Source organism: Raphanus sativus, chromosome 5, assembly GCF_000801105.2.
Source record: "Raphanus sativus cultivar WK10039 chromosome 5, ASM80110v3, whole genome shotgun sequence".
NCBI lineage: Eukaryota > Viridiplantae > Streptophyta > Magnoliopsida > Brassicales > Brassicaceae > Raphanus > Raphanus sativus.
The window spans coordinates 30,487,097-30,513,297 of NC_079515.1; the positions used below are offsets into that span (position 1 = coordinate 30,487,097).

The 26,201-nt window shown below is 35.0% G+C and overlaps 6 protein-coding genes across 6 annotated transcripts; 2 read left to right on the forward strand and 4 right to left on the reverse strand.

Moving 5' to 3' along the window:
- Nucleotides 1-803: 803 nt before the first annotated feature.
- LOC108860046 (mediator of RNA polymerase II transcription subunit 9) lies at nt 804-1,670 on the reverse strand. The gene is made up of 5 exons (XM_018633954.2): nt 1,519-1,670; nt 1,390-1,452; nt 1,233-1,313; nt 1,084-1,142; nt 804-972 (listed from the first exon to the last, which is right to left on the reverse strand). Exons 1-5 carry the CDS (start codon nt 1,573-1,575, stop codon nt 921-923), a joined length of 312 nt encoding a protein of 103 aa, XP_018489456.1. The 5' UTR covers nt 1,576-1,670; the 3' UTR covers nt 804-920.
- Nucleotides 1,671-2,403: 733 nt separating this feature from the next.
- LOC108859184 (uncharacterized) lies at nt 2,404-3,274 on the forward strand. The gene is made up of 2 exons (XM_018633046.2): nt 2,404-2,606; nt 2,828-3,274. The coding sequence occupies exons 1-2, from the start codon at nt 2,516-2,518 to the stop codon at nt 3,136-3,138; spliced, it is 402 nt and encodes a 133-aa protein (XP_018488548.1). The 5' UTR covers nt 2,404-2,515; the 3' UTR covers nt 3,139-3,274.
- Nucleotides 3,275-12,320: 9,046 nt separating this feature from the next.
- LOC108857138 (zinc finger A20 and AN1 domain-containing stress-associated protein 1) lies at nt 12,321-13,542 on the forward strand. Its single transcript, XM_018631073.2, has 2 exons — nt 12,321-12,567; nt 12,838-13,542. The coding sequence occupies exon 2, from the start codon at nt 12,860-12,862 to the stop codon at nt 13,340-13,342; it is 483 nt and encodes a 160-aa protein (XP_018486575.1). The 5' UTR covers nt 12,321-12,567; nt 12,838-12,859; the 3' UTR covers nt 13,343-13,542.
- A 1,143-nt stretch (nt 13,543-14,685) lies between these two features.
- On the reverse strand, nt 14,686-17,301 carry LOC108856368 (pentatricopeptide repeat-containing protein At1g12620-like). Its single transcript, XM_018630151.2, has 2 exons — nt 17,167-17,301; nt 14,686-17,066 (listed from the first exon to the last, which is right to left on the reverse strand). Exons 1-2 carry the CDS (start codon nt 17,187-17,189, stop codon nt 16,160-16,162), a joined length of 930 nt encoding a protein of 309 aa, XP_018485653.1. The 5' UTR covers nt 17,190-17,301; the 3' UTR covers nt 14,686-16,159.
- LOC108856367 (pentatricopeptide repeat-containing protein At1g12300, mitochondrial) lies at nt 17,190-19,359 on the reverse strand. Its single transcript, XM_018630150.2, has one exon. It carries the CDS (start codon nt 19,074-19,076, stop codon nt 17,190-17,192), a length of 1,887 nt encoding a protein of 628 aa, XP_018485652.2. The 5' UTR covers nt 19,077-19,359.
- Nucleotides 19,360-23,940: 4,581 nt separating this feature from the next.
- LOC108861772 (pentatricopeptide repeat-containing protein At1g12620-like) lies at nt 23,941-26,139 on the reverse strand. Its single transcript, XM_018635722.2, has one exon. It carries the CDS (start codon nt 26,073-26,075, stop codon nt 24,078-24,080), a length of 1,998 nt encoding a protein of 665 aa, XP_018491224.2. The 5' UTR covers nt 26,076-26,139; the 3' UTR covers nt 23,941-24,077.
- Nucleotides 26,140-26,201: the final 62 nt, after the last annotated feature.

The window sequence follows — 26,201 nt, forward strand, 5'->3', positions numbered from 1 at the left end:
ATTCCAAACGTTTCAGTCCCTGTAATTGCCTTTCCCCTCATATTCTTCTGTTATTGAATCATTTTGTTTTCGAGCTTGTTTTTATCATGTCACTGTGAGCTGAATTCTATGGTGCTACTTCAATCTTTTATAGGGAAAACAAAATAGTCACCTGGACTCGAAGTATGTGGAGACTATTTTTTCTCATTGAACGTTCTTATAAACTGCGTGAGCCTGTTCTTCTTGTTGGTGAAACTGGGGAAGGCAAAACAACAATCTGCCAACTACTGAGGGAGTATAAGAAGCTAAGGTTGCACATCCTTAACTGTCATCAATACACAGAACAGCGAGGAAGCTTTACAGTATACTTTCTTTGCGTTCTAATGAGCATGGGAGCAGAGAAGTTGTTTCATACTTTGGGTATACTTTCTTTGTGACACATTCTAATTGGTTTTACAGTAGATTCTTCATAGGAGGGACAATGGATTCATAAGTAGTTTTATTGTTTTTGTTATTGATGACTATTTATTTCCAAGAACTTCTAAAGGAGTTCACCATTGGACACACAAAATATTGTGGAGTCCTTGGTTATTCAAAAAAAAAAAAAAAACAAAAAAAATACTATAATAATCTTAAGGATTCCAAGAGCAAGTCCACCATTGTGGATGCTCTAAGTAAAGTCGGAGACGGCATCGATTCCCTCCCACTCATCTAGTGGTTAATTATTTGTAGAGAATTTTTCTACTGGGCCATTATAAAGGCCCAACTTGTTTTCGGAAAGGTAACTCCAAATTTTGATCACCGCTGGTTCTTGTGGAGTGTGATTTTGATTTTGTTTCGAAGTGTTGATGTTAGGAAAACGCACATGATCACTTGCGGCCGTCTATTGTTTACGGATTACAATTCATGGGTCTTGGGAGAAATAAGGAACTAATAAGGCTCTAACTTGACAAGGTCTTCAATGGATTTTTACTATACTCCACAATCCAGTCCCTAACCAAAGATTTCAGTAAAAGACAAAAGTTGTAAGAGAAGAAAAGCATCTGATATTCTAATCAAACAAAAGACAGATTACATCATGTGACAAATTTTGCAAAGCTTTACCTTCTCTGTTGAAGCAATTGCTCACTTTCTTCTAGATTTCTCTTTTCTCCATCAACAGTCTATTAAACATGCAAACACCAGTAGTCAATTCCCATAAGCCAAAAGCATCGTAACAGAAAACTTTTGTCTCTGATGATCACTAGTCCTACCATGGTTTTAGATCCTGGGGATCCTGAAATGGAATTCAAGAGCTGTTGACACTTGTCAAAATGGCTGTTCAATTCACTCACCTGCATATATTCCATCCAGACAAATTCTTCAACATACCAAGAACCCTGATAAATTCAACTAAGATAACAAACAAACCATAGCATCAGAGTTCTGATCTCGTGTTCCAGTTTCAATTGCATCTGTTAATTTCTCCACCAACTGCGAATGCCACAGACATTAGACCCCCAAAGGATTACGATGTAATCCATTTTATTTGTTTCTTACCGGATAGAGATGGAAATGAGAAGCTAATGACTGGTGCTGCTGCGGTGTCTGCATCATCGATTGCGACGAATTTGAACCACCGTCGTCTGCGGCGGCTGAGACGTTTGCTGCTGCTGAGCTTAGGAGCGATTATTAACAATGATAATGGGCTCACAACACGAAAGTCTTAAGCCCAAGTAATTATGGGCATCGCAGCTCTAAAATATTTAAAGTTGGTGTTGAACAGTTGAAGACGTCAACATGAGCGATAATAAAGTTTATTACTTTTTGAATTGATCATTTTATTTTGTTAATTTTTAATTATTATTCAATAAACTTATGTTTAAGTTTGTACATTTAAAGTTTTTTCTTCTGATGAGGTCCTCTGTTTGTTGGCAGTCCTAGAGGTCATGGCAACATTTGTTGTTGTGCTAAAGATTAATATTAAAGTCAAAAAAAAAGACAAGACGTTGTAGCCCAATGGTTAGGACGGGTCCCCGCCTGCACCCAGGTAAGGGGTTCGATCCACGCCGGAGGGAACTACCTTGCAACGCTCTTGTCACCCACACGGATATGGGCCATGCTTTCGGCCCATTTGAAAAACTGGGAGGGGCGTCTATCCGTGGGCATTCCTTCCCCTTGGAGATTAGTCTGGGCCTTCTGGGCCTGGGATACCCCCAGGTTAAACAAGTCAAAAAAAAAAGATTAATATTATTTCATTAATATACTCGAGGTAGAACATTATTATTCAACATGCTCTTAAAGAAAAAACGGTATCAAGCTTTGCACAAATAAACCCAAGGAGAAAGGTGAAATGATTAAACAAACAGAAAGAAAAAGCTGTCGCTTTCATACTTTACATCATTCCAGCTCACTAAAACGAATCTTTCACGGTTGGTAATAATGATATTTGACTTGTTGATCTCTCGTTTCCATTCTCATCTGATTCAGATATATTATATCCCGTCGAAGCCAATTTCAACGCTTCCACCCTTCCTCCGTCGTCTTCGTAAATACTATGGATGGTGGTTCTGTTCCTCCTCCTCCGAAGGGATCATTCGCTCGAAGGTACAAGTACGCCTTGCCTCTTCTCCTCACCGCCGTCGGAGGTAATCAACCGTTTTGCATTAGAAGCTTAGAAATGGATCAAGCGCTAAGCTTATTTATATCTGGTTACTTTCTCTAAGTAGTGGGAAATCCTTGTTGTGTGGCTCTGCTGTCGATATCTATGTAACTAATTAGGACTACTGAAGTTACATTCTTTGGTGGAAAAATATGCCTTCACCAGAGACTCTCATGACACACTTTATTGGCCTTACTGCTTATGCAGGTTACCTTTTCTTGAGGACCAAGAAAAAGGAAATAGATCCTGCAAGTGAAGTGGTTGCTGCTGAATCAGGTTCAGCCTCTGCAGCTTCTGTTACCATGGAAAGGCCTGTGTCTTCTGCAGTGGTTGCAGCGCCAGTTGTGATCAAGACACGTGAGCCAATACCTGAGATGCAACAACGTGCGCTCTTCAAATGGATCTTGGAGGAGAAAAGGAAAGTGAAACCTAGAAATGCGGAGGAGAAGAAGAAGATTGATGAAGAAAAAGCGATTCTGAAACATTTCATTGGATCCAAAACCATTCCTACTCTCTGATTGTATTTTCTGTTTCTGTGTTGATTTGGTTTCAGTTTTTTTTTTCTTAATTATTCTTGTGGATATCATATATCTTTTGCTTTTGTAAACAGAAAAACATAATACTTTGAATGTTGAAACCATTAACTTTGAAATCTTTGATTTTGAAAACTTTAAAATTTACATTTAGTACCAAATGGTTGTAGTTACTGATTAGTAGAATTTGTGGAATAGAATTAAGTGACATATAAAAACAAATTCTTCTATGTCAAAAAAAAAAAAACAAATTCCTCTATAGAAGAGTAGATGAATGATTTCTTCCTAGATGTGTTCATACTTTCAGTTGTTTTGGAACTAAGTGGATTTTCTCCACCCTTCTGTATTTTTTTTTTTTAAATGCTTAATTTCAGAAATTTTATTCAACTGAAATGGTGGCTCTCTTTTTTTCTCTACACACACAACCAACTGACCCTTACTCTATATTAATTTGTTGATATCTACATAGAAACCTAAGCATTTATTAATATTTGAGATTTCGATTTTATGCAGCTTAAATTTATCCATTTAATTTAACACTTTAAGCTACATGTAATTCATGTTTAAATACAAAATCATACAATTATTTTATATGCTCATTTTAACATTTGAACTTTACGTATCCCATGTTCACCAATTATTATTTTTCTTCAATATCCACATTCAACTAAGACTTTGTGTATGCCAGATAGTGTTTCAGAGCATATAAACGACGGGAAAACAGTTATTTCGGAACGTTGCGTGTTACACAGTGTTTTGAAACCTAACTTAAACACTAAACCAGCATTTTCGGGTTAATGAATTATTATATCGACCGTGGATAAATCACATGTTAATAAATAATTAAAAAAAATCATAAAATAATATATTAGCTATTGAAAATATAGATATTTTATGATTTCAAAAACATTTAGAAAATATTTAGCTTTAGTTTCTTTACTTTTAATTTTCATTTGACAAAAGAATATCAAAAAATAATTTAAACTATTTAACAATTTTTTAGCAAGTTAGGAGTTATGACATCTAATAAACAAATACCAAAACTTAAAATCGATAAAAAATGTACAATAAGAATAGTGAAATTAAACTTTAAAATTCAAAATAAACCAAAAGTAAAACATCAAATTAGATTATCGATAATAAAAAATAAACTAATACTAGATCACATCAACTAATTTTGGTTTTCTATATCATTGTTTACTTCATTTTATTTAGGTGACATAGTAGTTCATCAAAATCTAATTAAAAATCACAATTAAAATAGTTTATTTGTATTTTATATATGATAAGAAATGAGAAAGTTCAATCAAATTTTAAAAATTTCCATCAAGATTGTTAAAGTTTGTCACTTCATCATCTTTGGGATATATTTCAGCAATAACATTTGTTAATTCAATATAATCAAGCTTGCCATGTTAGAACAAAAACAGATTATAATAACATAATTAGAAAATATGAAAGAATAATATAAGTTACTTATTGGTTAAATCATTGGTGTAACCGATAGTCTGATTCCAAGTTTTAATGATATTTTGCCGATTTTATTGGATTTTTATACAGTGGTTTAAAACTCATACCAATTCGACAAAAGGCCTGGATCAGTTTTTATTTTCTCTTCCCAAAATGTAAAATTTACATCTACATATTTTAAATGTGTATTTTTATATTTATATTTAAACAAAGTTATATACTAAAGCTCTAAGTGTTTACTTTACTACTATTTTATCTTAATTTTTTTTAAAAAAAAATTGTTTTCAAATCTTAATTTTTAATGTAAATATTTTCATATGTAAAAATTATCTGGTAGAATATATACTTCATATGAAGTCTACTTAAATATGATTTCATTTTTTTCTTATATTTTTTTATAATTTATCTTATTTTGTAGATATTATCTTCAAAAGTTTTTAAATCATCTTCTAAGAAAATGTAAAATTTAAATCAATTGATTTTTAATCTGTATTTTGTGTTTATATTGAACTAAATTTATAGATTCAAACTCTATGCTTTTATTTTGCTACTATTTTATCTTATAAACTTTTGAATTCTTTTTTAGAGCACACTATTTTCAGATTTTATAAATGTACATTTTTCAGTTCTAAATATTTTATGTTAGTGTAGACTTCTGATGAAGTCTACTTAAAAAAATAAGTTTAATAAACAATAAATTTTAAGTAGAATTTATAAAAATCTACTAAAATATGATTTTAATTTTTTTTATCTTGTGAGTTGCTCAAAAAAATATCTTGTGTTCTGTTTTTCATAATTTTATCTTATTTGCAAGTACTCTTTTTTGGCAAGATATGATATATACGGTAGATATTTCTTTTGAACTTTAATACATACGGTAGATATTAGAGGTCATTACCTCAGTTAGAAAGGATCTGTGTTAGAGGTTCTTAATTTGAATAAATCTTGGAGACAAAATTATTATTACATATTGTGCTTTGAGAGGACTACGGTTTTAATCCGAACCTCTTGATAATTTAAAGAAAAAGATACATACGGTATTACGGTGTACGGTAGATAGCAATGTCAATTGGGCGGGCCGGGCGGGTTTGGGCGTGTCCGAATGGGCTTCATTTTTTTGCTGGACAAATTTGGTCGAAGCCCAAATGGGACCATAACCAAATAGGACCAAAACCAAATAAGACCATAATTTACTAGATTTGTTGGGCTGTCCAAATAAGCCCACTTAATGTAAATAACACAATTTTCAGTTTTAAAGAGTAAAATTCATACAAGTTTTAAACTTCATGTTCTAGACTTCATAAAAAGTAAAATACAGAAGTTCACAAAAGATAAAGAGGTTCACACAAATACTTGTCACACAAGTTCAATTGATCACATAAAAACACACAAATTCAAAGGTTCATAGACTCACAGTTCACACATTTCTCTTCTTCTTCTTCTTTCTTCCACCTTCTTCTCTTCCTCTTCGTTCTTCTTCTCCTCCTCGCTCTTCTTCTCCTTCTTCTCCTCCTTCATCATTTTCAGCATCACTTTCTTTCTCTTCCTCTTCCTCTTCTTCTTCCTCTTCCTCTTCATCTTCAGAATCACCTAGCACATCAACAAGAAGTCAAGACCATATCATGTTCACTCTACACTACCTAGCACATCAACAAAGTCAAGGCATTTCACAAGACATTTCACAAGATCACAAGACATTTCACAAGGCATTTCACAAGACATTTCACAAGACATTTCATAACCAAAACAAGTAAAAGATGAGATGAGATGACTTACTCATAGGTTCAAACCCACGAATCCAGTTTCTTGTACAGATGAGTGCTTGCACATTGGATGGTAACAGTCGGCTTCTGTATTTGGTAAGGACCCGACTTCCAGCACTAAATGATGACTCTGAAGAAACTGTTGTAACAGGAATGCAAAGCACATCAAACGCCATGCGAGACAACTCCTTAAAGCGGGCTTTATTGGTTTTCCAGTATCTTAAAACATTTAGCTTTGGAAAGGTAGCCATGTCCATAGGCGGTTCATCCAAGTAGACATCTAAAGCTGTTTTCCCTTCTTCTGCATTTTGAGTTATGAATGCATAAAAACCCTGCATTATAAACATGAAAAAATGATTAAATAGCAATTTAAAGTACCAACCAGTAAGTGTAAGTTACACTGTGTAACTAATGATTGATTGCTTACACCATAACCGGCTGGTAAGTTACTCTCCAAGGTGGTTTCTGAAGCTGTTGCAGTACTGGTCTTAGTCTTATTATACACTCGAAACAGCTTCTCTATCTTCTTACGGATGCGGTCTACTTTAGCCTTGCTTGTTGATGGGTTTAGAGAGCTATAACAGTATTCCAAGCACTTGAACTTTAACCGGGGATCCAAGACAGCAGCGATTGCAAGGATATCACTATACTCATCCCAGTATTTGTCGAATTTTTGCTTCATGATCTTCACCATTTCACGTATTGCCTCATCTTCTGAAGTCGCATGATATATCAACCAAGTTTCTATTCTCCACACATGAATGAAGTACAAGTTGGCAGTAGGGTAAGAAGAGCCTGAAACCAACTTTGTCATCTCAGAGAAAGGAGCCAAAAACTCATTGATAAGTGCTGCTCTTGACCATTCCACTTCTGAAGGGCAAAACTTGTAGCTTGGCTCAACCTCAGACATATTACACAAAGCATCTTTGAACCTTAGAGCTCTAGACAACATAGAATAGGTCGAGTTCCACCTCGTGGACACATCCAAAAGAAGACCAGCCTTGTTCTTATTCGGAACCCCAACAGTTTCCACAGAAGCTTTAAACATATTTTCCCTAGCCTCTGAACTTTTTATAAACTTCACAGTGTTCCTAATCTTCTCTAAAGCTCCACCAATCACTGACAATCCATCTTGAACAATCAAGTTCAAGATGTGTGCCGCGCATCTTACATGCATAAACTCCCCTTCACATACCAAATTTCTGCGAAGCTGTCTCTTTAAAAACCCTTGCATGTTATCATTTGAAGTAGCGTTGTCCACCGTTACAGTAAAAACCTTTTTCTCCAATCCCCATTCCTTCAATATCTCCATTAACTTCATAGCTATGCTTGAACCAGTGTGAGGTGGAGGAAACGCACAAAATGAGACTATCTTCGCTTGGAGCTTCCCGCGTGTGTCAAGATAGTGAGCCGTCAAACACAAATAGCCCTCTATTGTGATTGCCCTCCAAAGATCAGTAGTGAAACTGATCTTACCAGGAACTTCACTCAACACCTTCCTAAGATGGGCCTTCTCCCTCTCAAAAATCCTAAACACATCAGACACAGCCGTGTTTCTACTCCAAAACACAATACTTGAGTTCGCATAAGCAAGAGCCTCTCTCACCCTTCTATACTCGACAACTGCATATGGGAGATTATGCTCTATAATGGCAAGAGCCATCATTTCACGGAAGACAACCATATCCAGCTTCCTATTACTACCAGGTGTACTTCCAGGAGTCTTACTACACCGTTTCGAATGACGCAACATAGTATTAGTTCCATTCCTATGTAGATCTAAGTTGTAGGTATGATCGCAGTGAATGCACTTGACATTATGAGTTCCATCAGGCAACTTATCTCCTACAATACTGAAATTCTTCCAACAGGTCGAGTGTCTGCGTTTACCTCTAGCAGCAGCAGTCTGAGCAACACTCGTTACAGAATCAGCCATGACGTCTTCAGCTTGTACTTGTGCATTCTGCTCATCTTCATTCTCAGCCATTACGTCTTCATCACTCAAATAATCATCATCATACAGGTTCATAGTCTCTGTATTCATCTACACAAAAGAGAACAAAAGAGAACATATAAGTTATAGAAAGTGAGAGAGTCAAGAGATAAAACATTTACTTGCCTCAAGAGATAACTAACAGAGAAAATGAACCTCAAGAGTCAAGAGATGAAACATTTACTTGCCTCTCGTAGCTTCTGAAAAGAACAGTAGCAATCTGAGGTTGAGAGGAGAGAGAGCTGGAGAGTGTGAGCTTGAGTCTGTAAAAAGAGCCTGCAAAACGGTTCAATGATACAAGATCAGACGGTTTCAAGACAAACCTAAGAAACAAGCTAAGAAAGAATAAGCAAGTTTGAAGCAAACCCATAACACAAACACAAACACAAACACAAACCTAAGAAACAAACCCATAAGTCGGTTTCACTAAGCTTCACAATAATCATAAACAGAAGCACCACTAAACAGAAGCACCACTAAGCTTCACAAAAACGAATTCAAAAGGGAAACACATTCTCAAACACATTAGAAGCAGACCCATCAACTCAAATCAGATCTATGAACACACAAGCTCCAGAGATTAAATTTCATAAACACATTCTCAAAACCAAGCAAACCCATCAATGTTTCAACCCAGATCAGAGATCTCTCTATGAACACACAAGCTCCAGAGATATATATATAGAGAGAGAGAGAGAGCGTGATAGATACCTGAGAGAGAGTGAGCTGACAAGAGAGTGAGACGCAGAGAGAGACGCAGAGAGAGAGAGACACGGAGAGAGAGAGAGGCAGAGAGGAGAGAGCTCAAGCTTTCATGGTGATTTCAAGAGAGAGATGGCCAAAGAGAGAGATAGAAGACGTCGAAGAGGGTGGAGAAGGATAGAAATCGCAGGAAAAATCGTCGAAGGATCGAAAACGGAGGAGAAAAAAAGTGAATTGTGTTTTCCCCAATTTTCGAAAACCCTAGACATTTAGGTTATTTGGGCCGACCATGTCCAATTTATTAAGCCCAGTGTAGCCCGCGGACGTAATTGGGTTTGTCCATTTGGACAAAATTTAATTGTGGTCCAATATGGTTTTGTCCATTTCTGTCCATATCTATTTGGACATGGGCCACCCAATTATAGCATGCCCAATTGACATCTCTAACGGTAGATAAGCTGTGACACTGTTGCCAAGACACCCCTTCACTCAATAGTATAAAATTTATCAGGGACTGACTGTAACATGCAGAGCTTGACGCGCCACCTTTCCTTATTTCTTTACTCTACATGTTATGTCATCGTCAACCAGCGAAGCTGGCTCCACAAACCAGACCCGGTTCACATAACCGATTATATACAAAAAAACTATACCAACTTTATCGTAATTCACAAAGTCACAAACACCCAGAAAAAAGTCCGACAACCCCGGACTAAAATCTCATATGGACCAACTGACCAAAAAGTAATCTCCCACCTCCAAAATTATTCTATATGGACCAAGTGGAAAAAAATAACAATTTTGCCATTAATGAAAGAGTAATATGAATCCTTGGATCATTCCATCTATGTTTAATCTTAGCCACACGATTTCATAAATTTCTTATTCTCTTTACTTTTATTTTTTTTTCTTTTTCTTTAGTCTCAATCACTCACAGCCACACAATCTTCATGATCTCATTCTCTCAATCGACTAGATACAACTAGCATAACTCGTACAACTAACATATTAAAAATTTGTATAATTGATATATAAATATTATAATTAACATATGAAATAAATAAATAAATATTATAGCTGGTATATGATGACAAAATTTAATCTATTTCATTGGAGGTTTTTAATTTTTTTATTACATTATACTCTTAATTTACATTATATGCTTTATACTCTTATGTTTTATTAACTATGTTAGCTATATCATTATGATAAACAAATATTGAACATACTTTTACAAAGCTATAATGCAAAAATATTGGTACAACCCCTAAAATTATACATATAAATAATTGATATAATTTATTTATTTATTTTCGACGAGTATTACTGATACAACTGGTACAACTGGTACAAATTTGATATTTCAGAAATTGACAAAAATAATTTGGTATTCCACATGAGATTACAATCAAATAGCTCAACTGGTATGTACTCAGAAAGTTTATCTTAATTTATTTGAAGTTTTGGAAGAAATATTTGAAAATTACTACACAATTTCATAAGTTTACATGATATACCTTATACTTTTAAGGTTTGTTAACTTGTTTGTCCACATAATTTTAGGAAATCATACATGAACTGTTGTTTTACAAAATTGATAATTTCATTGTAACCGGGCAAAGATATGTAAACATAAATAAGTGGTACAACTAAGGTAAATGTATTTATTATGTGGTACAACTAATATTTTCTGATTTAACTGTCAAAGTACAACTATGCACAAACTAGTACAACTCCAAAACTAGTACAACTATGTACAGTCGGTACAACTAGAAAACTTGTACAACTACTTGTTATTTTATTAAGTATTGTTTTAATGTGTATCATGTTTTAAATATGTATCATGTTTTAAATATTGTGGTTGAATCCTAATATAGAGTAGTTGTACTAGTTGTACCATTAGCTGTATTATTATGATAAACAAACTATATTATTGAGCTATATTATTAGCTATATTATTACTAGCTATAGTTATGATAAACAAAATACTGTGGTTAAATTTTGTTATTAAGGTTTATTAACTAAATTAGCTATATTATTATGATAAACAAATATCAAACATATTTTTACAAAGTTATGATGTGAAAATATTGGCAAAACCCTAAAACTAGACATGTAAACAATTTATATTTTTTTATTATATATCAGATGAGTATTACTTGTACAACTAGTATAACTTTGATATTTCAGAAATTGATAAAACCAGTTTGATATTCCATATGATAAAACAATCAAATATCCCTATTGGTATGTACTCAAAAATTGTCTCTAAATTTATTTGTAGTTTTGGAAAAAAATTGAAAATTATTACACAATTTTATAAGTTTACATGATCTACCTTATATTTTTAAGGTTTGTTAACTTATTTGTCCACATAATTTTTGGAAAACATGCATGAAATATATTTTTATATTTATCTAGATCAAATATTATTAAATACTATTCATATATTTTACACATGCAGACGGGACAAGATTATACCAACATGTCTTATTGGTTCTACATCATCTTTTTCTAATATTTTCATACGCTTAAAAGAAAAAAAGGATTCACATATTAATTGTAAAGTTGTATTAGTTCTACAAGTTTTTCTTATATCAGTTATATTGGTTATACTCAATTTATTTATACTAGTTATACTCGTTTAGTTGTACTAAGTGTACTAATTTGAGTTGTACTAGTTGTACCAGTTGGAGTTGTACTAGTTATATTAGTTATACTCCGCGTTCTTCTTTATTTTGAATCTTGTACGTAAAAGATAAAATTTGATTCTAAATAAGATATAATTGATTAAATATGATTCTGGGTTGATCGATTTAGGTTAAAAAGGAAAAAATTGGTGGATGGTTGAAGAATTTTTGTGATTGATTTTTAAGGTGAAAGAACATTAATGGAGAAGAAAAGAGGAAGAAGAAGAAGAAGAAAACTAGAGTTAAAGTTGGGTCGGATTTGGGTCTGGATCCGGGTCAGAAACTGAATAGGATAGTAATGGCATATGTTAGTAAATATGTTTAAGTTCTTAGGTCTCATGGTCTTTTCTCCTAATTTTCATTTATTTTTTGTTCATTTTTTTAAATAAAAAGACAAGAGGTCCATATTAGATTTTTTTGACCTCTTGTGGTCTATTCTAGCATTTGATTCGACAACCCCACTTATTATCCATCACTCACTTTATATTTTATATCACACATAAAAGAAAAGTTATCAATAACAACGTACCGTTCGATTATCAAAAAGATGAAGACACATTACCTTCCAGTTGTTTCATCGTACGACTATAACCAGAAGATGCATTAAATCTCTCCTTCACCTTACCGCCATATACGGACTCATTCGGGCACAGAATTACAAAGACAAAAGCTAAAGTCACCAAAAAAAAAGTCACTTCGATTTGGTTTCTGCACTTTTTATCTCATACCATCAAATCTCTCTTTTCTAGCGAATCCAAAGAGGTCTTTGTATCCGACTCCTCCGTCTCCGATTAAGGTCAGTTTCGTCACAACTGCTCTTTTTTTAATAAAGATTAAAAATTTATAGAATAATTCCAAGTCTTTCCCTTGAGTAACAAGCCAGAAATCTACCTTTTATATTCTTTACGGATATGTTACATTTTGCTTTATTTTCTCGGCTGAGAATATATGTCAAAGAGAGAGATACAAATAAAAACACAACCCCGTGAGCCCTAATCTAGAACCATACCGTCTCCATCTTTGCATCTGTTCTGTTCTTCGATTCAAAGTTTGTAATTTTCCTCAGGATTAAGGAGAGATTTTCGATAATGGGTTCAGAGCAAAACGACAGCTTCTGTCCATCAGAGCCAAAGCTCTGCGTCAACGGATGTGGCTTCTTCGGAACACCATCGAACATGAACCTCTGCTCCAAGTGCTACCGAGACATCCGAGCCACGGAGGAGCAAGCCGCCTCGGCTAGATCCGCCGTCGACAGATCTCTAAACCCTAGTAAACCCGAAACCAAACCACCGAAGCAGAGCCTTGGAACCGCTTCCCACGAGCCATCCACTAGCGTTGGAGTTGGAGAAGATTCCTCCTCCGTAGCTTCCTCAGCAGGTCCGCGGAGATGCTTGAGCTGTAACAAGAAAGTGGGCGTGACGGGGTTCAAGTGCAGGTGCGGGAGTACTTTCTGTGGAGCCCACAGGTACCCGGAGAGCCACGACTGCGAGTTTGATTTCAAAGGAGCGGCTAGAGAAGCTATTGCTAAGGCCAATCCTGTGGTGATAGCTGATAAGGTTAAGAAGATATGATTTATTTGAAGATGAAAATCTGTCTTGTCTCTCTTTTCTTGGTGTTTGCTTCTTTTCTTTTTTTCTCCTTCTTTGGTTTGCTTTTTAAGTGTTTCTTATTAGGAAAAAGAAGTGTTTAGGATTCTGCTTTTGTGATTTCATGATTTATTGTTCTGTAATAAAAAAAAAGTTTGAATCATTGGAAGTTGTGGTCTTTTATAGCTTATTGTGTAATTTCGATTAGCTATAAAGCTGGGTGATGTTGTTCGAGTGAGCTTGGAGTTTTTTTATGCATACTTTTGCCATACATCTTTTAATACACGGCTGGGATCTCAGTGGAAGCTTCAGTGTCATGGAAAATAGAGAGATGATTGTCGTGTCAGCAGGAAGCTGCAGCAGCAGCAGCCATAATACCCCTCACAAGATTTATAGAACTTGGACTTGGTAGCTTAGCTAGTGTGTAAAACTGCAGAGCCGTTTTAGTGGCTCTGCCATTACAACTTCAGGCACCCTATGCTGAGCAATTGTTTTGGCAGCACAAGTCTTAGTCCTGAAAAGGATTTTTCTTTTAGTCATTGTAGGGTGGTGACCAGTTTGTTGCAAAGATTGATCCAAAACCATAAACATGCATATGCATGATTTAAACAGAATCCAAACACCTCAAAGTTTTCCTGTTTTGATGCTGAAACTCGTGACATGTCCCTTGAACACAACCGCTTGAGAACAGATGTAGGCACAACATCCTCTAGAATCTCCTACTTATGCAGTCTTATAAGCAGATGGTGCTGCTTCTTTTGTCGTACTGACAATTGTTTAAAATACCTAATGGCTGCGGCTTACCCCGTTTGAGGTCCTGCAAGTTCATCTCCCATGAGCTGAACACTTGTAAGATTTTTGGTAACTGCTTTTTTCTTCTTTTTTTTTTTTTGGCATTGTGTTGCAACTCATTTAAACAGACTCACTGAGTTTGAAAAAATGGGTGTATCCCAGAAGACTTCCTTTTATCTTTTGCTGTGGACTATTCAAATTCCATTCATAGCTCCATTGGGCTATAATTTCTTAGTTATCAGAAAATTTTGAGATCGTTAGACTCCATATGATGTTGGAAACTGAGACACAACAAAAGAAAAAATAGAAGGGGAAATAGCAACACCTGCATACTCATTACTGCAGTTGAGTCTTACTGCTGACAAGGTAAAAGCATGTTCTTTTATGTATCATAGTGTTCACTTATTACACAGTTAAATATCAAGTTTTCAATCTGTTTGAAAGAAATTTTCTGAAAGGGTGTCATGTGTTTAATCCTTCTTGGTAGAGACGACAAAACCTTGAGAGACATAGTTCAGAGAAAACATCTGGTGCACTGGGTTCTTTTAATGTCTCAGCTAAGACTGGTCTATGGTTGTGTGTTAATGAGATTCATTACACTACAAACTGAATCTGTAGTAGCTAAACACATGAAGAAAAAAAAGCCTTACAAAAAAGAGCATCAAGCTTTGTTTCAACTAATACGCCCAAATACAAATCATAAAACACTAACCATGACTTTTGTCTCTTGCAAACTAATAATACCATATGTGACTACATCGACCTTCATCTTTCTATCTTCCAACTTTCTGAGCAGATCCAAGGCCAAAGCGGTGTTATCTGACTTACACATTCTGTTCAAAATCGGACCATATGTAAATGCGTCATTATCCATCATTCGATCTATCAAAGCCATTGATTCAGAGAGTCTATCTTTGAGACAAAGCCCATTGACCTAGCATTAGATCATACTGTTTTGTTCTGGCAACTGCGCTAAACAGTTTGCTAAAATCAACGATGGTAGGAAGGGGATGAGACCGGACTGAAACAGAGAAACAGCATCATCTTTCTTAATGCCAACAATCCCACTTCTCAATCTCTGTTTGTAAGAATAGAGATCACTATCGCTGGTGCTAATACAACCGGAAAAGGCTCGTTCGGATGAGGGAAGGAAACAAGACTCAAGTGAGTTGTAAGAGTACCGTCTGGACTGAAGAGGTTACGAGGCAAATGTAAGGCCAGGGCACAAAATAATGTTTTAATTCATAATGAGAACTTACCCTACTCTCTGTAACCTTCAATAAAATTTCTCTTAATCTCTTAATGAGAACTTACCCTATCTCCTATTACATTTTAGTCCCATGCAAACCGCGGTGTCTTTTTTTTTTTGATCGGTTCTTGTTGCTTCCTTCTGATTTTACCATGGACCGGTTAGTGTCCTTCTCAAGCATTGCCTTTTGCTGCTCCACGGTTGCTTGGAAGATTCCTTCATCTGTCAATACAAAAGCGTAGTGATGAACCACAGAATCAGATTCAGCACTAGTTACTTACACAAAATGTCTGTTTTGATTTGGCTGACCAAACTCAAAGCCTAAACCCCCAGCAGCTCCGTTGTTACACATAAACCGTTGTTGTTGTTGTTTCCACTGACCTGACCCACCTGCTGAGAACAGTTATTCTTCATGGTCATGGCTGAGCTTCCTCAGCAGTCCATATGCTCTTCAGTAGTCCATCCATGTTCATATAACACCGTCGTAGTAGTAACTATTTCAGTTGTCCGATTTCATTTTAGTTCCACTTTAGACAGTTTCAGTTTATAAGAAACTATTTTTCCACATATGAGTAGTGAGCCTTAAATTCACCCTCTTCACAGCCAGGTAGTAAATAAAGCGATAAAATAAGGACAAAATTATGACATCAAACTCTGTTTAGGCATAAACAAACAAAACTTAGTTTCGACTAATAAACCCAAATACACCTCATAAACACACTAATCTGGACTTTGTCTCGTGCAACTAAAGATCAGACATTCTAAGAAAGTATATCCAGAAAGCTTTTCTTCATTCTACCATCCGATAACATATCCATAACCATCTTTATGGTGGAAGCATCTGCTGAGAACCCACACCTCTTCATTTCTTCGATGAGTTCAGCTGATTTTGTTAATTCACCTTTTCGGAGATATGCCCTGATAAGAGTGTTGTATGTACCGCTAATTGGCGCAATCCCATCCTCTTCCATTTTCTTAAACAACAGGCCCGCTTCAGACAATGAACCTTTCTTACATAATCCTCCAATCATAATAGTATATGTTTTGACATCAGGCTTCACTCCTTTCGAAGGTAGGCTACAGAATAACTCCCAAGCTTCATCGACCTTACTTTCATTGCACATCCCGTGAATGATGATAGTATATATACTAATATCAAGTTCCATCTTACACTTGTGCATTTTTTCAAGTATTCCCAATGCCTCTTCTAGTTCTCCATTGTCACACAACCCATCCAGCAAAATTTTGTAGGTCACAATATCAGGATGAGCACCTTGAGAAACCATCTCTTGGAAGAGTTTTTTGGCAACATCGAGTTTTCCAGATTGACAAAAGCCTTGGATGAGAGTGTTAAAAGTGACTGTATCGGCAACCACCCCTCTCAGAGACATTTTGCGGAAAAGCCTCATACCTTCATCAACCTGTTTAGACTTACAGTATCCGTTTATAAGGGTATTAAACGTCACAACATCAGGATCGCATCCCTTGCTAACCATCAGATCCAGCATCTGGTTGGCTTCACCTAGGGTGTTGTTCTCCATGCACAACCCATATATCAAAGAATTATATGTAATGGTAGTAGGATCTATCCCTCTTGTGATCATCTCATTGTACAGCTCTTTAGCCTCGGTAAGCTTTCCCTTTTTCACAAAACTATCAATCAACGCACTGAAAGTGACGATGTTAGGGGTGATTTCCCTTGCAATCATATCTCTCAACTGGTTTCAACTAATAAAACCCAATTAAATAGTAAAGACTAAAGACTAACCGGCACTTAGTTAGATGAAGCATTTAAGAAAGCATGTCTAGAAAGCTTCTGTTCAATCTACCATCCACTAACATATCCATAACCATCTTCATGGTGGAAGCATGTGCAGCAAAGCCACACCTCTTCATTTCTTCGATGAGTTCAACTGAATTGCTTATGTCACCGCCTCGGAGATGAGCTCGGATTAGTGTGTTGTACGTACAATCATTTGGCGCAATCCCATCCTCTTTCATCTTTGTAAACAACATATCCGCTTCAGATAGCGAGCTTTTCCTACATAGTCCTCCTATCATTGTAGTATATGTTTTCACATCAGGCTTCACTCGTTTCGAAGGTAGGCTACAGAATAACTCCCAAGCTTCATCGACCTTACTTTCATTGCACATACCGTGAATGATGATATTATACATACCAATATCAAGTTCCATCTTACTCTTGTGCATTTTGTCAAGTATTCCCAATGCCTCTTCTAGTTCTCCATTGTCACACAACCCATCCAGCAAAATTTTGTAGGTCACAATATCAGGATGAGCACCTTGAGAAACCATCTCTTGGAAGAGTTCTTTGGCAACATCGAGTTTTCCAGATTGACAAAAGCCTTGGATGAGAGTACTATAAGTGACTGTATTGGCAATCACCCCTCTCAGAGACATATTGCGGAAAAGTCTCATACCATCATCAACTCGTTTAGACTTACAGTATCCGTTTATAAGGGTATTAAACGTCACAACATCAGGATCGCATCCCCTGGTAACCATCAGTTCCAGCATCTGGTTGGCTTCACCTAGGGTGTTGTTCTCCATGCACAACCCATATATTAAAGAATTATACATAATGGTAGTAGGATCTATCCCTCTTGTGATCATCTCATTGTACAGCTCTTTAGCCTCGGTAACCTTTCCTTCTTTCACAAAACTATCAATCAAAGTATTGAAAGTGAAGACGTCCGGGGTGATTTCCCTAGTGATCATATCCTTCAGCAGCTGTGCACCATCATCCCATCTACCAAAACTACAGAAGCCTCCTATGAGAGAGTTGTAGGTACAGACATCTGCTTTGATCCCTTTGGTTTCCATTTCATTGAAAAGGTTGAGGGCATCTTCAAGGCTCCCGTCTTTGCAAAGACCATATATGATGATATTGTATATGACTGCATCAAGCTTGATTTTTCTATCTTCCATCTTTCTGAACAGATCGAAAGCCAAGGCAGTGTTCCCTGACTTGCACATTCTGTTTAAAATAGGACCATAAGTAACTTCATTGGGTTGGCATCCATTAGCCATCATTCGATCAATCAAAGCCATAGCTTCAGACACTTTACTTTGAAGACAAAGTCCATTGACAAGAGTGTTAAGTATGATGAGATCTGGAATAACCTTCATCTCTACCATTCGATCAACTAACTCCACAGCTTGGGAAACTCGGCCCTCGAGACATAAACCGTTGATCAAAGTTGAGAATGTGACAGTGTTAGGCTCATACCCAAGTTTCAACATTTTTCCAAAAACAGAAAATGCAAAACCGAGTTGGCGACGCCGGCAGAAGCAATTGATGACGATACTCAGAGTGTAAATGTCGTGTGCAATCCCTTGAAATTCCATTTGGTTGCAGAGAGCTAAAACGAGATCATACTGTTTTGTTTTGGCAACTGCAGTAAACAGCTGATTGAAATCTATGACCGTAGGAAGAGGACGAGACCGAATCATGGACTGAAACATAGCAACAGCATCATCTTTCTTGATACCAACAATTCCACTTCTCAGTCTCTCTCTGTAAGAGAGATTTCTATCGCTACCACAAGAAAAGGCTCGTTCGCATGAAGGAAGGAAACAAGAGAGCAAATGAGTTGCAAGAGTACCTCCTGGACTGAGGGTGATACGAGGCTCAAGCACCAATCTCCGACACAACATTTTTTTGTTTGGTTTCGAATCTGGAAAACCCTAGAGAAGAAGAAGAAGAAGAAGAAGAAGAAGAAGAAGGACAATATCTTCACTGGCTTGATTCCACCACAAATATATTTGCACACTGAACTAACTCCATCTAAAGCATAAACATTTCATCAATCATTTTGTGAATTCTAAACAAAAAGAAGGAAGGACACCGAGATTTTAGATCCCCAACCAAGAAGAAGAAAGTGTTCATTCATGTAATGAAACAAGAAGATTCTCTCTTTCTTTCTTCGGGAGAACTAATTGACCACGTCCCGGTTCTGGGAATCTAATTTGGTTTCAGAAGCGTTTTCAATCCGGTTTAATATAAAACCAGATTTCGTGATATCATGTCCGGTACAATAGTTTTTTTTTTTTTTGGTTCAAAGTCCGGTACAATAGTTTATCTTCAAATCAATGTTCATTACAGTACAGTTGTCGTAGGCCTAATAGTTCGGATCAGATTCGGGACCGGTTCTTTTCGGGTAGGGGTGGGCATTTTATCCGATATCCGAAGTGGCACCCGAACCCGACCCGAAAAACCCGAACCGAAATCCGAACCGAAGTAGTAAAATACCCGAACGGATATTAAGTTAGGAGAGATTGGATATCCGAACCCGAACGGGTAATATCCGAACCCGAATGGATATCCGAAAATAACCGAACATGTGTATACTTACCCTTATATTTCTAGTTTACATCTCTCATTTTATTTAAAATATTTATATTGATGTTAGACATACTTTAAAATCATATAGTATATGTATATATAACTATGGAGAAAATAATTTGATATTCATTTAAAATGCATGTTAAACTTTTTATTTCATGTATTAACCAAAGTTACATCCAAAGTTTAAAAACAATAGCCAAATTAATATTTTTATTTTGGAAATGTTATCTCCAAATCTATTAATCATTCAATCTATAAAAAGAAAAAAAATCAGTTAAGTAAAATCTATATTTTTAAATATAAAAAACTTTAAAAAAGAAAATTTTATTTTTATTTCTTTTAAAATCTAAATATCCGAACCCGATCCGAAATAACCGAACCCGAACTAAAAATACCCGAACCCGATCCGAAGTTCAGAAATACCCGAACGGGTATTATACTCCTATACCGAAATACCCGAAAATCCGAAATACCCGACCCGAATCCGAACTGGTACCCGAATGCCCCCCCTATTTTCGGGTCAAAGTCTCTCCGATCCTAAACATTTGAATCTATTAACTTCTAAATTTTCGGTCTTAATTTGGATCGGTTCGAATCTATAACTAAAATACTTGTAAAACAATCATAATTTTATGGGTCCATATCCGATCAAAATTGAGTTCAAGTATTTAAATCTACAGACAAAAGTATGCAAATTCCATTAAATTTAGTTAAAATATATCATGTATATCTAAAATTTTACAAAATAACTTAAGATAAACTATTAAAAACTAAAATAAAATATACTTTTTGTCGACAAAATCAAATATTTTTAAATTCTAATTTTATATTTAAGGCTTCATATTACTTTAAAATGTTTAAAAAATAATAAAAATATTGTTAACAAAAAAATATTTCAACTAAACCATAAAATAAAATATAGAAAATAGAACACAACAAAATATTTTTTCCGAAAATTTATGTTTTTAAGTGGGGTATAAATCGGTTCTTATCATGTGGAATCTATCGGGGTCAAATTTATTCGGGTCGGTTTTTGGGTCCGGATCTATTAGTGTTTTTTTTTTTTTGGTTTCGCTTCTTTTGGATAGAAAAATTTAGATCTAATAAATACTTATAAATTTTCGGATCTATTCTAGTTTGAATATTTTTGGATCGGTTCGGATTGGAGTTTTGGATTCAAGTTAAAATGCGCATAACTAAATTGTCGTAGTAACATGTCCAGAGTTTCATTTTACTTTTTTACAATTACACAGTTTCAGCTTATTATTATTTTTATTTTATTTTTGCTAAAACCAGTTTATTATTTGTTGACAATCACAAAATAACTTTACTTCCACAATCGCATCTCGGTTAATTTATTATCAGCCAAATCATTCACACCTCAAGGATTCTAACAGAACCAAGAAAGTCAGAGCTTAAAGCATAAGTTCCATCTTCAGCTTCAACTTCATGGCGTTTTTTGGCTGATTCTTTATGTCTTCTTACACAGGTATTTGAAATTTTTTGGTAGGAGCCAGAAAATTTTTGGTAGGAGCCAGAAAATAGGTGGAAACAAATAACATGTAAAATGTGATTTTATTCTGTAACAAGAACCAGTGACTTCAGGATTGTATAAACTTCCACATTACATTACAAATAAAACAAAGAGATTAACCGAGACCTTCGGTTTCATCTTGGGCGAGGAGCGTCCTCTTTGATGCGTGGTACTCCATAGCTTCTTCTGCGTTGAAACTTTTTACCCTGCTCAAGTCTTTGAAGATCTGCATCAACATTGTTTCATCATACGCACTCACAAGTGGACATGTTTTATCGAAATGGTATACAGAAACTGTTTGATTTTGTCCTAGGAAGATTTTACACGCTCTCAGATACTGCACAACACAGAAACCACACCGCTCAGACGACTAGAATAGAAGAAACTCAAAAACTAACCAACCATCACAATGTCATGTAAATTTCACAATCTCGTTTTGCACTACAAGTCTTAGCTCACGTTTATTCATTACAGGAACTTTCACCACTAATCAAAAGCATACATTACGTAAGTACGAGCAGAAACGAGAAAAGCCTCCAAGCCTAGAATCAACTCTGCAAAAAAGAAGAAGGTGGACATTACCCGGATTTTGCCATTCAATTCCTTATTCAGAATCTGATACCCATTTGTCAAAAATCCTGAACAAATTACGAATCACCAGTTCCATACCAATACCATAACATTAACTCAACAATATCACAAACTAAAACTTTTAGACAACATTTATATATGACTAGATATGAGCCCGTTGCGTTTCAACGGGTTTTGTTTAATGTTTTAATTTTATGAAAACCATAAAAATGAAAATATTTGTAGTGAAATTGTATGATTTTACATATATAATGTGAAAAATATTTTTTGCCATTTTTAATAGGCTCCATTTTCAAAATTCGTTTTTTCAGTATCACTAATATTTTTATAATTTTAAAGTAATGACAGATTTTTGTTGACACATTCACAAATTGATTTTTTAGAGTTTTGATAAAGTTACTAAATCTCTAAATCAAAAGTCATAAAACCACAAAAAAATAATTAAAGCTTGGTTCTTCAAAGTTATTAATTTTTCTTTTCTAAATCTCTTTAAATCAACAAAAGAGAGTTGTATCATATTTTTCTACACATGTCACAATGTTTTTTTTGAAATAACAAATAAAATTCACTTCCTTTTTACAATTAATTTTTGTTTAGATTTTTTTTTTTTAAACTGAAAATTACTATAAAGTATTTTTTAACAATATATGATGTAAAAGACTATGTAATAGTAATTTTCTTTCTCTTATACCAAAATCCATTTGTACAATATTTAACACTAATTTTTATTTTCTAAAACCATAAAGAATAAATAGTTGTAAAAAAAATATTTGATTGTAATTATCCTTTTTAAAAATCTTAATAAAAATTGTAAAAGAATGTTTAATTTAAATTTTTCTTTATTCAAATCATAATTAAAAGGTCATAAACCAAAAGAATCTACAATCTTATTATTGACATATTAACACGATTTGTAAAACAAAGTTATAGTAATTTTCGTTTTTAAAATTGCTATATCAAAACCGATTTGTATAATAATATTAACATTAATTTTCCTTTTCTAAAATCATAAATTTTTTTTTTAAAATATCTTATGATAAAGCTAGTTACTATTATTTACAATACTTTTTTCAAGAAATAAAAATTACTATTAAATAATTATCTATATGAAAATTTTTATTTAACACATGTTATAATCTTAAATATAAAATTGACATGTGTCACAATCATGTTAATTACTAACTTTGAAGAACCAAAAAAATATTGATTGTAATTATCCTTTTTAAAAATCTTAAACCAAAAAATTGTAAAAGAATGTTTAATGTTAAATTTTCTTTATTCAAATCCTAATTAAAAGATCATAAACCAAAAAAAAACTACAATCTTATTATTAACATATTAACATGATTTGTAAAACAAAGTTATAATAATTTTCGTTTTTACAAATTCTATGTCAAAACCGATTTGTACAATAATATTAACATTAATTTTCCTTTTCTAAAATCATAAAAAAATAATTGTAAAAAAAATATCTTATGATAAAGCTAGTTACTATTATTTACAATTCTTTTTCTCAAAAAAGGAAAATTACTATTAAATAATTATTTATATAACACATGTCACAATCTTAAATATAAAATTTAATTAGTAACTTTGAAGAATCAAGTTTCACATAGCTTTTATAATTTTCTTTGTTTTGGATATAAAAAAAAAATACCATTAAATAATTGTTTGTATGAATTTTTTTTTGCTTACAATATTTGTTTAAAACTTAAAAAAGGAAAATTACTATTAAATAGTTATTTTATAAAAATTAGTATTTAACACATATCATAATCTTAAATATATAATTGCCATGTGTCACGATCATGTTAATTAGTAACTTTGAAGAACCAAGCTTTATATAATAAGATGTCTTATATCCGTATTGATCTAGTGGGGTTTCATGAGATTTTTGCCTATGGTTGAATCATGGACTCGTGTCTCTTTCTACACTACACTTCACTTATAATCCATGCTTCTCCCAAATGAATATTGCACGCACTTAATACACACTTTCAGTGAACATAAAACAACAGCATGAATTAGAAGCGAAACACAAAGTAAAATAAGGACAAGGCTGAAGGCATCAAGCTCTGATTAGATGTTAACAAACAAATTTAGTTTCAACTAATAAGCCCAAATACACATCATCAAAACACTAATTGGGACTTTTGTCTATTGCAAACTAAAGAGTCTTAACATTCTAAGAAAGCATGTCTAGAAAGCTTTTCTTCATTCTACCATCCGATAACATATCCATAACAATCTTAATGGTGGAAACATCTGCACAGAACCCACAACTCTTCATTTCTTCTATAAGTTTAGCTGATTTGGCTAAGTCACCTTCTCGGAGATATGCCCTGATAGAAGTGTTGTATGTACCGCTACTTGGCGCAATCCCATCCTCTTCCATTTTCTTAAACAACAGGCCCGCTTCAGACAATGAACCTTTCTTACATAATCCTCCAATCATAATAGTATATGTTTTGACATCAGGCTCCACTCCTTTCGAAGGTAGGCTACAGAATAACTCCCAAGCTTCATCGACCTTACTTGCATTGCACATCCCGTGAATGATGATATTATAGACACCAATGTCAAGTTCCATCTTACTGTTGTGCATTTGATCAAGTATTTCCAAAGCCTTGTCTAGTTCTCCATTGTCACACAACCCATCCAGCAAAATACCGTAAGTCACAATATCAGGATGAACACCTTCAGAAACCATCTCTTGGAAGAGTTCCTTGGCAACGTTAATTTTTCCTGAGTGACAAAACCCTTGGATGAGACTGCTATAAGTGACTGTATTGGCAACCATTCCTGTTGGAGACATTTTGCGGAAAAGTCTCATGGCTTCATCAACCCGTTTCGCCTTGCAATATCCGTTTACAAGGGTGTTATAAGTCACGATGCTAGGATCGCATCCCCTGGTAACCATCAGTTCCAGCATCTGGTTGGCTTCACCTAGGGTGTTGTTCTCCATGCACAACCCATATATTAAAGAATTATACGTAATGGTAGTAGGATCTATCCCTCTTGTGATCATCTCATTGTACAGCTCTTTAGCCTCGGTAAGCTTTCCTTCTTTCACAAAACTATCAATCAAAGTATTGAAAGTGAAGACGTCCGGGGTGATTTCCCTTGCAATCATATCCTTCAGCAGCTGTGCGCCATCATCCCATCTACCAAAACTACAGAAGCCTCCTATGAGAGAGGTGTAGGTACAGACATCTGCTTTGATCCCTTTGGTTTCCATTTCATTGAAAAGGTTGAGGGCATCTTCAAGGCTCCCGTCTTTGCAAAGACCGTCTATGATGATATTGTATTTGACAGCATCAAGCTTGATCTTTCTATCTTCCATCTTCCTGAACAGATCGAAAGCCAAGGCAGTGTTCCCTGACTTGCACATTCTGTTTAAAATAGGACCATAAGTAACTTCATTGGGTTGGCATCCATTAGCCATCATTCGGTCTATCAAAGACATTGCTTCAGACACTTCACCTTTGAGACAAAGCCCATTGACAAGAGTGTTGAGTATAATAAGATTTGGAACAACCTCCATTTCCACCATACGATCAACTAACTCCACAGCTTGGGAAACTCGACCCTCCTGACATAAACCGTTGATCAAAGTAGAGAATGTGACAGTGTTAGGCTCATACCCAAGTTTCAACATCTTTCCCATCGCAGAAAAAGCAAAACCGAGTCGGCGACGCCGGCAGAAGCAATTGATGACGATACTCAGAGTGTAAATGTCGTGTGCAATTCCTTGCAGCTCCATTTGGTTGCAAAGATGTAACACGAGATCATACTGTTTTGTTTTGGCAACTGCAGTAAACAGCTGATTGAAATCTATGAGCGTAGGAAGAGGACGAGACCTAATCATGGACTGAAACAGAGCAACAGCCTCATCTTTCTTTATACCAGCTATGCCACTTCTCAATCTCTCTTTGTAACAAGAGAGATTTCTACCGCTTCTGCTGCTGACACCACCACCACCAGAGAAGCCTCGTTCGCAAGAGGTAAGGATAAAAGAGACATATGGAGTAGTACGAGTACCTCCCCGACTCAGCACCAATCTCCGACACAACATTAGGTTTGTTTGGTTTTCAAATCTACAAATCTGGAAAACACCTACTCTACTCGCGGCGTATCTTCCCTGACTTGAACGAATTTCATCTACACCAGAAAAACATCTCATCGATAATTTTGTAGATCACGCGACCAAGGCAAATGTCGAGAAGCTTTGTTCTCTCCCACTCCCAATCAGGTCTCGGTTCTGATAATTAAGATTTATCTAAAATTTGGTTTTAACAATCCGGTTTGT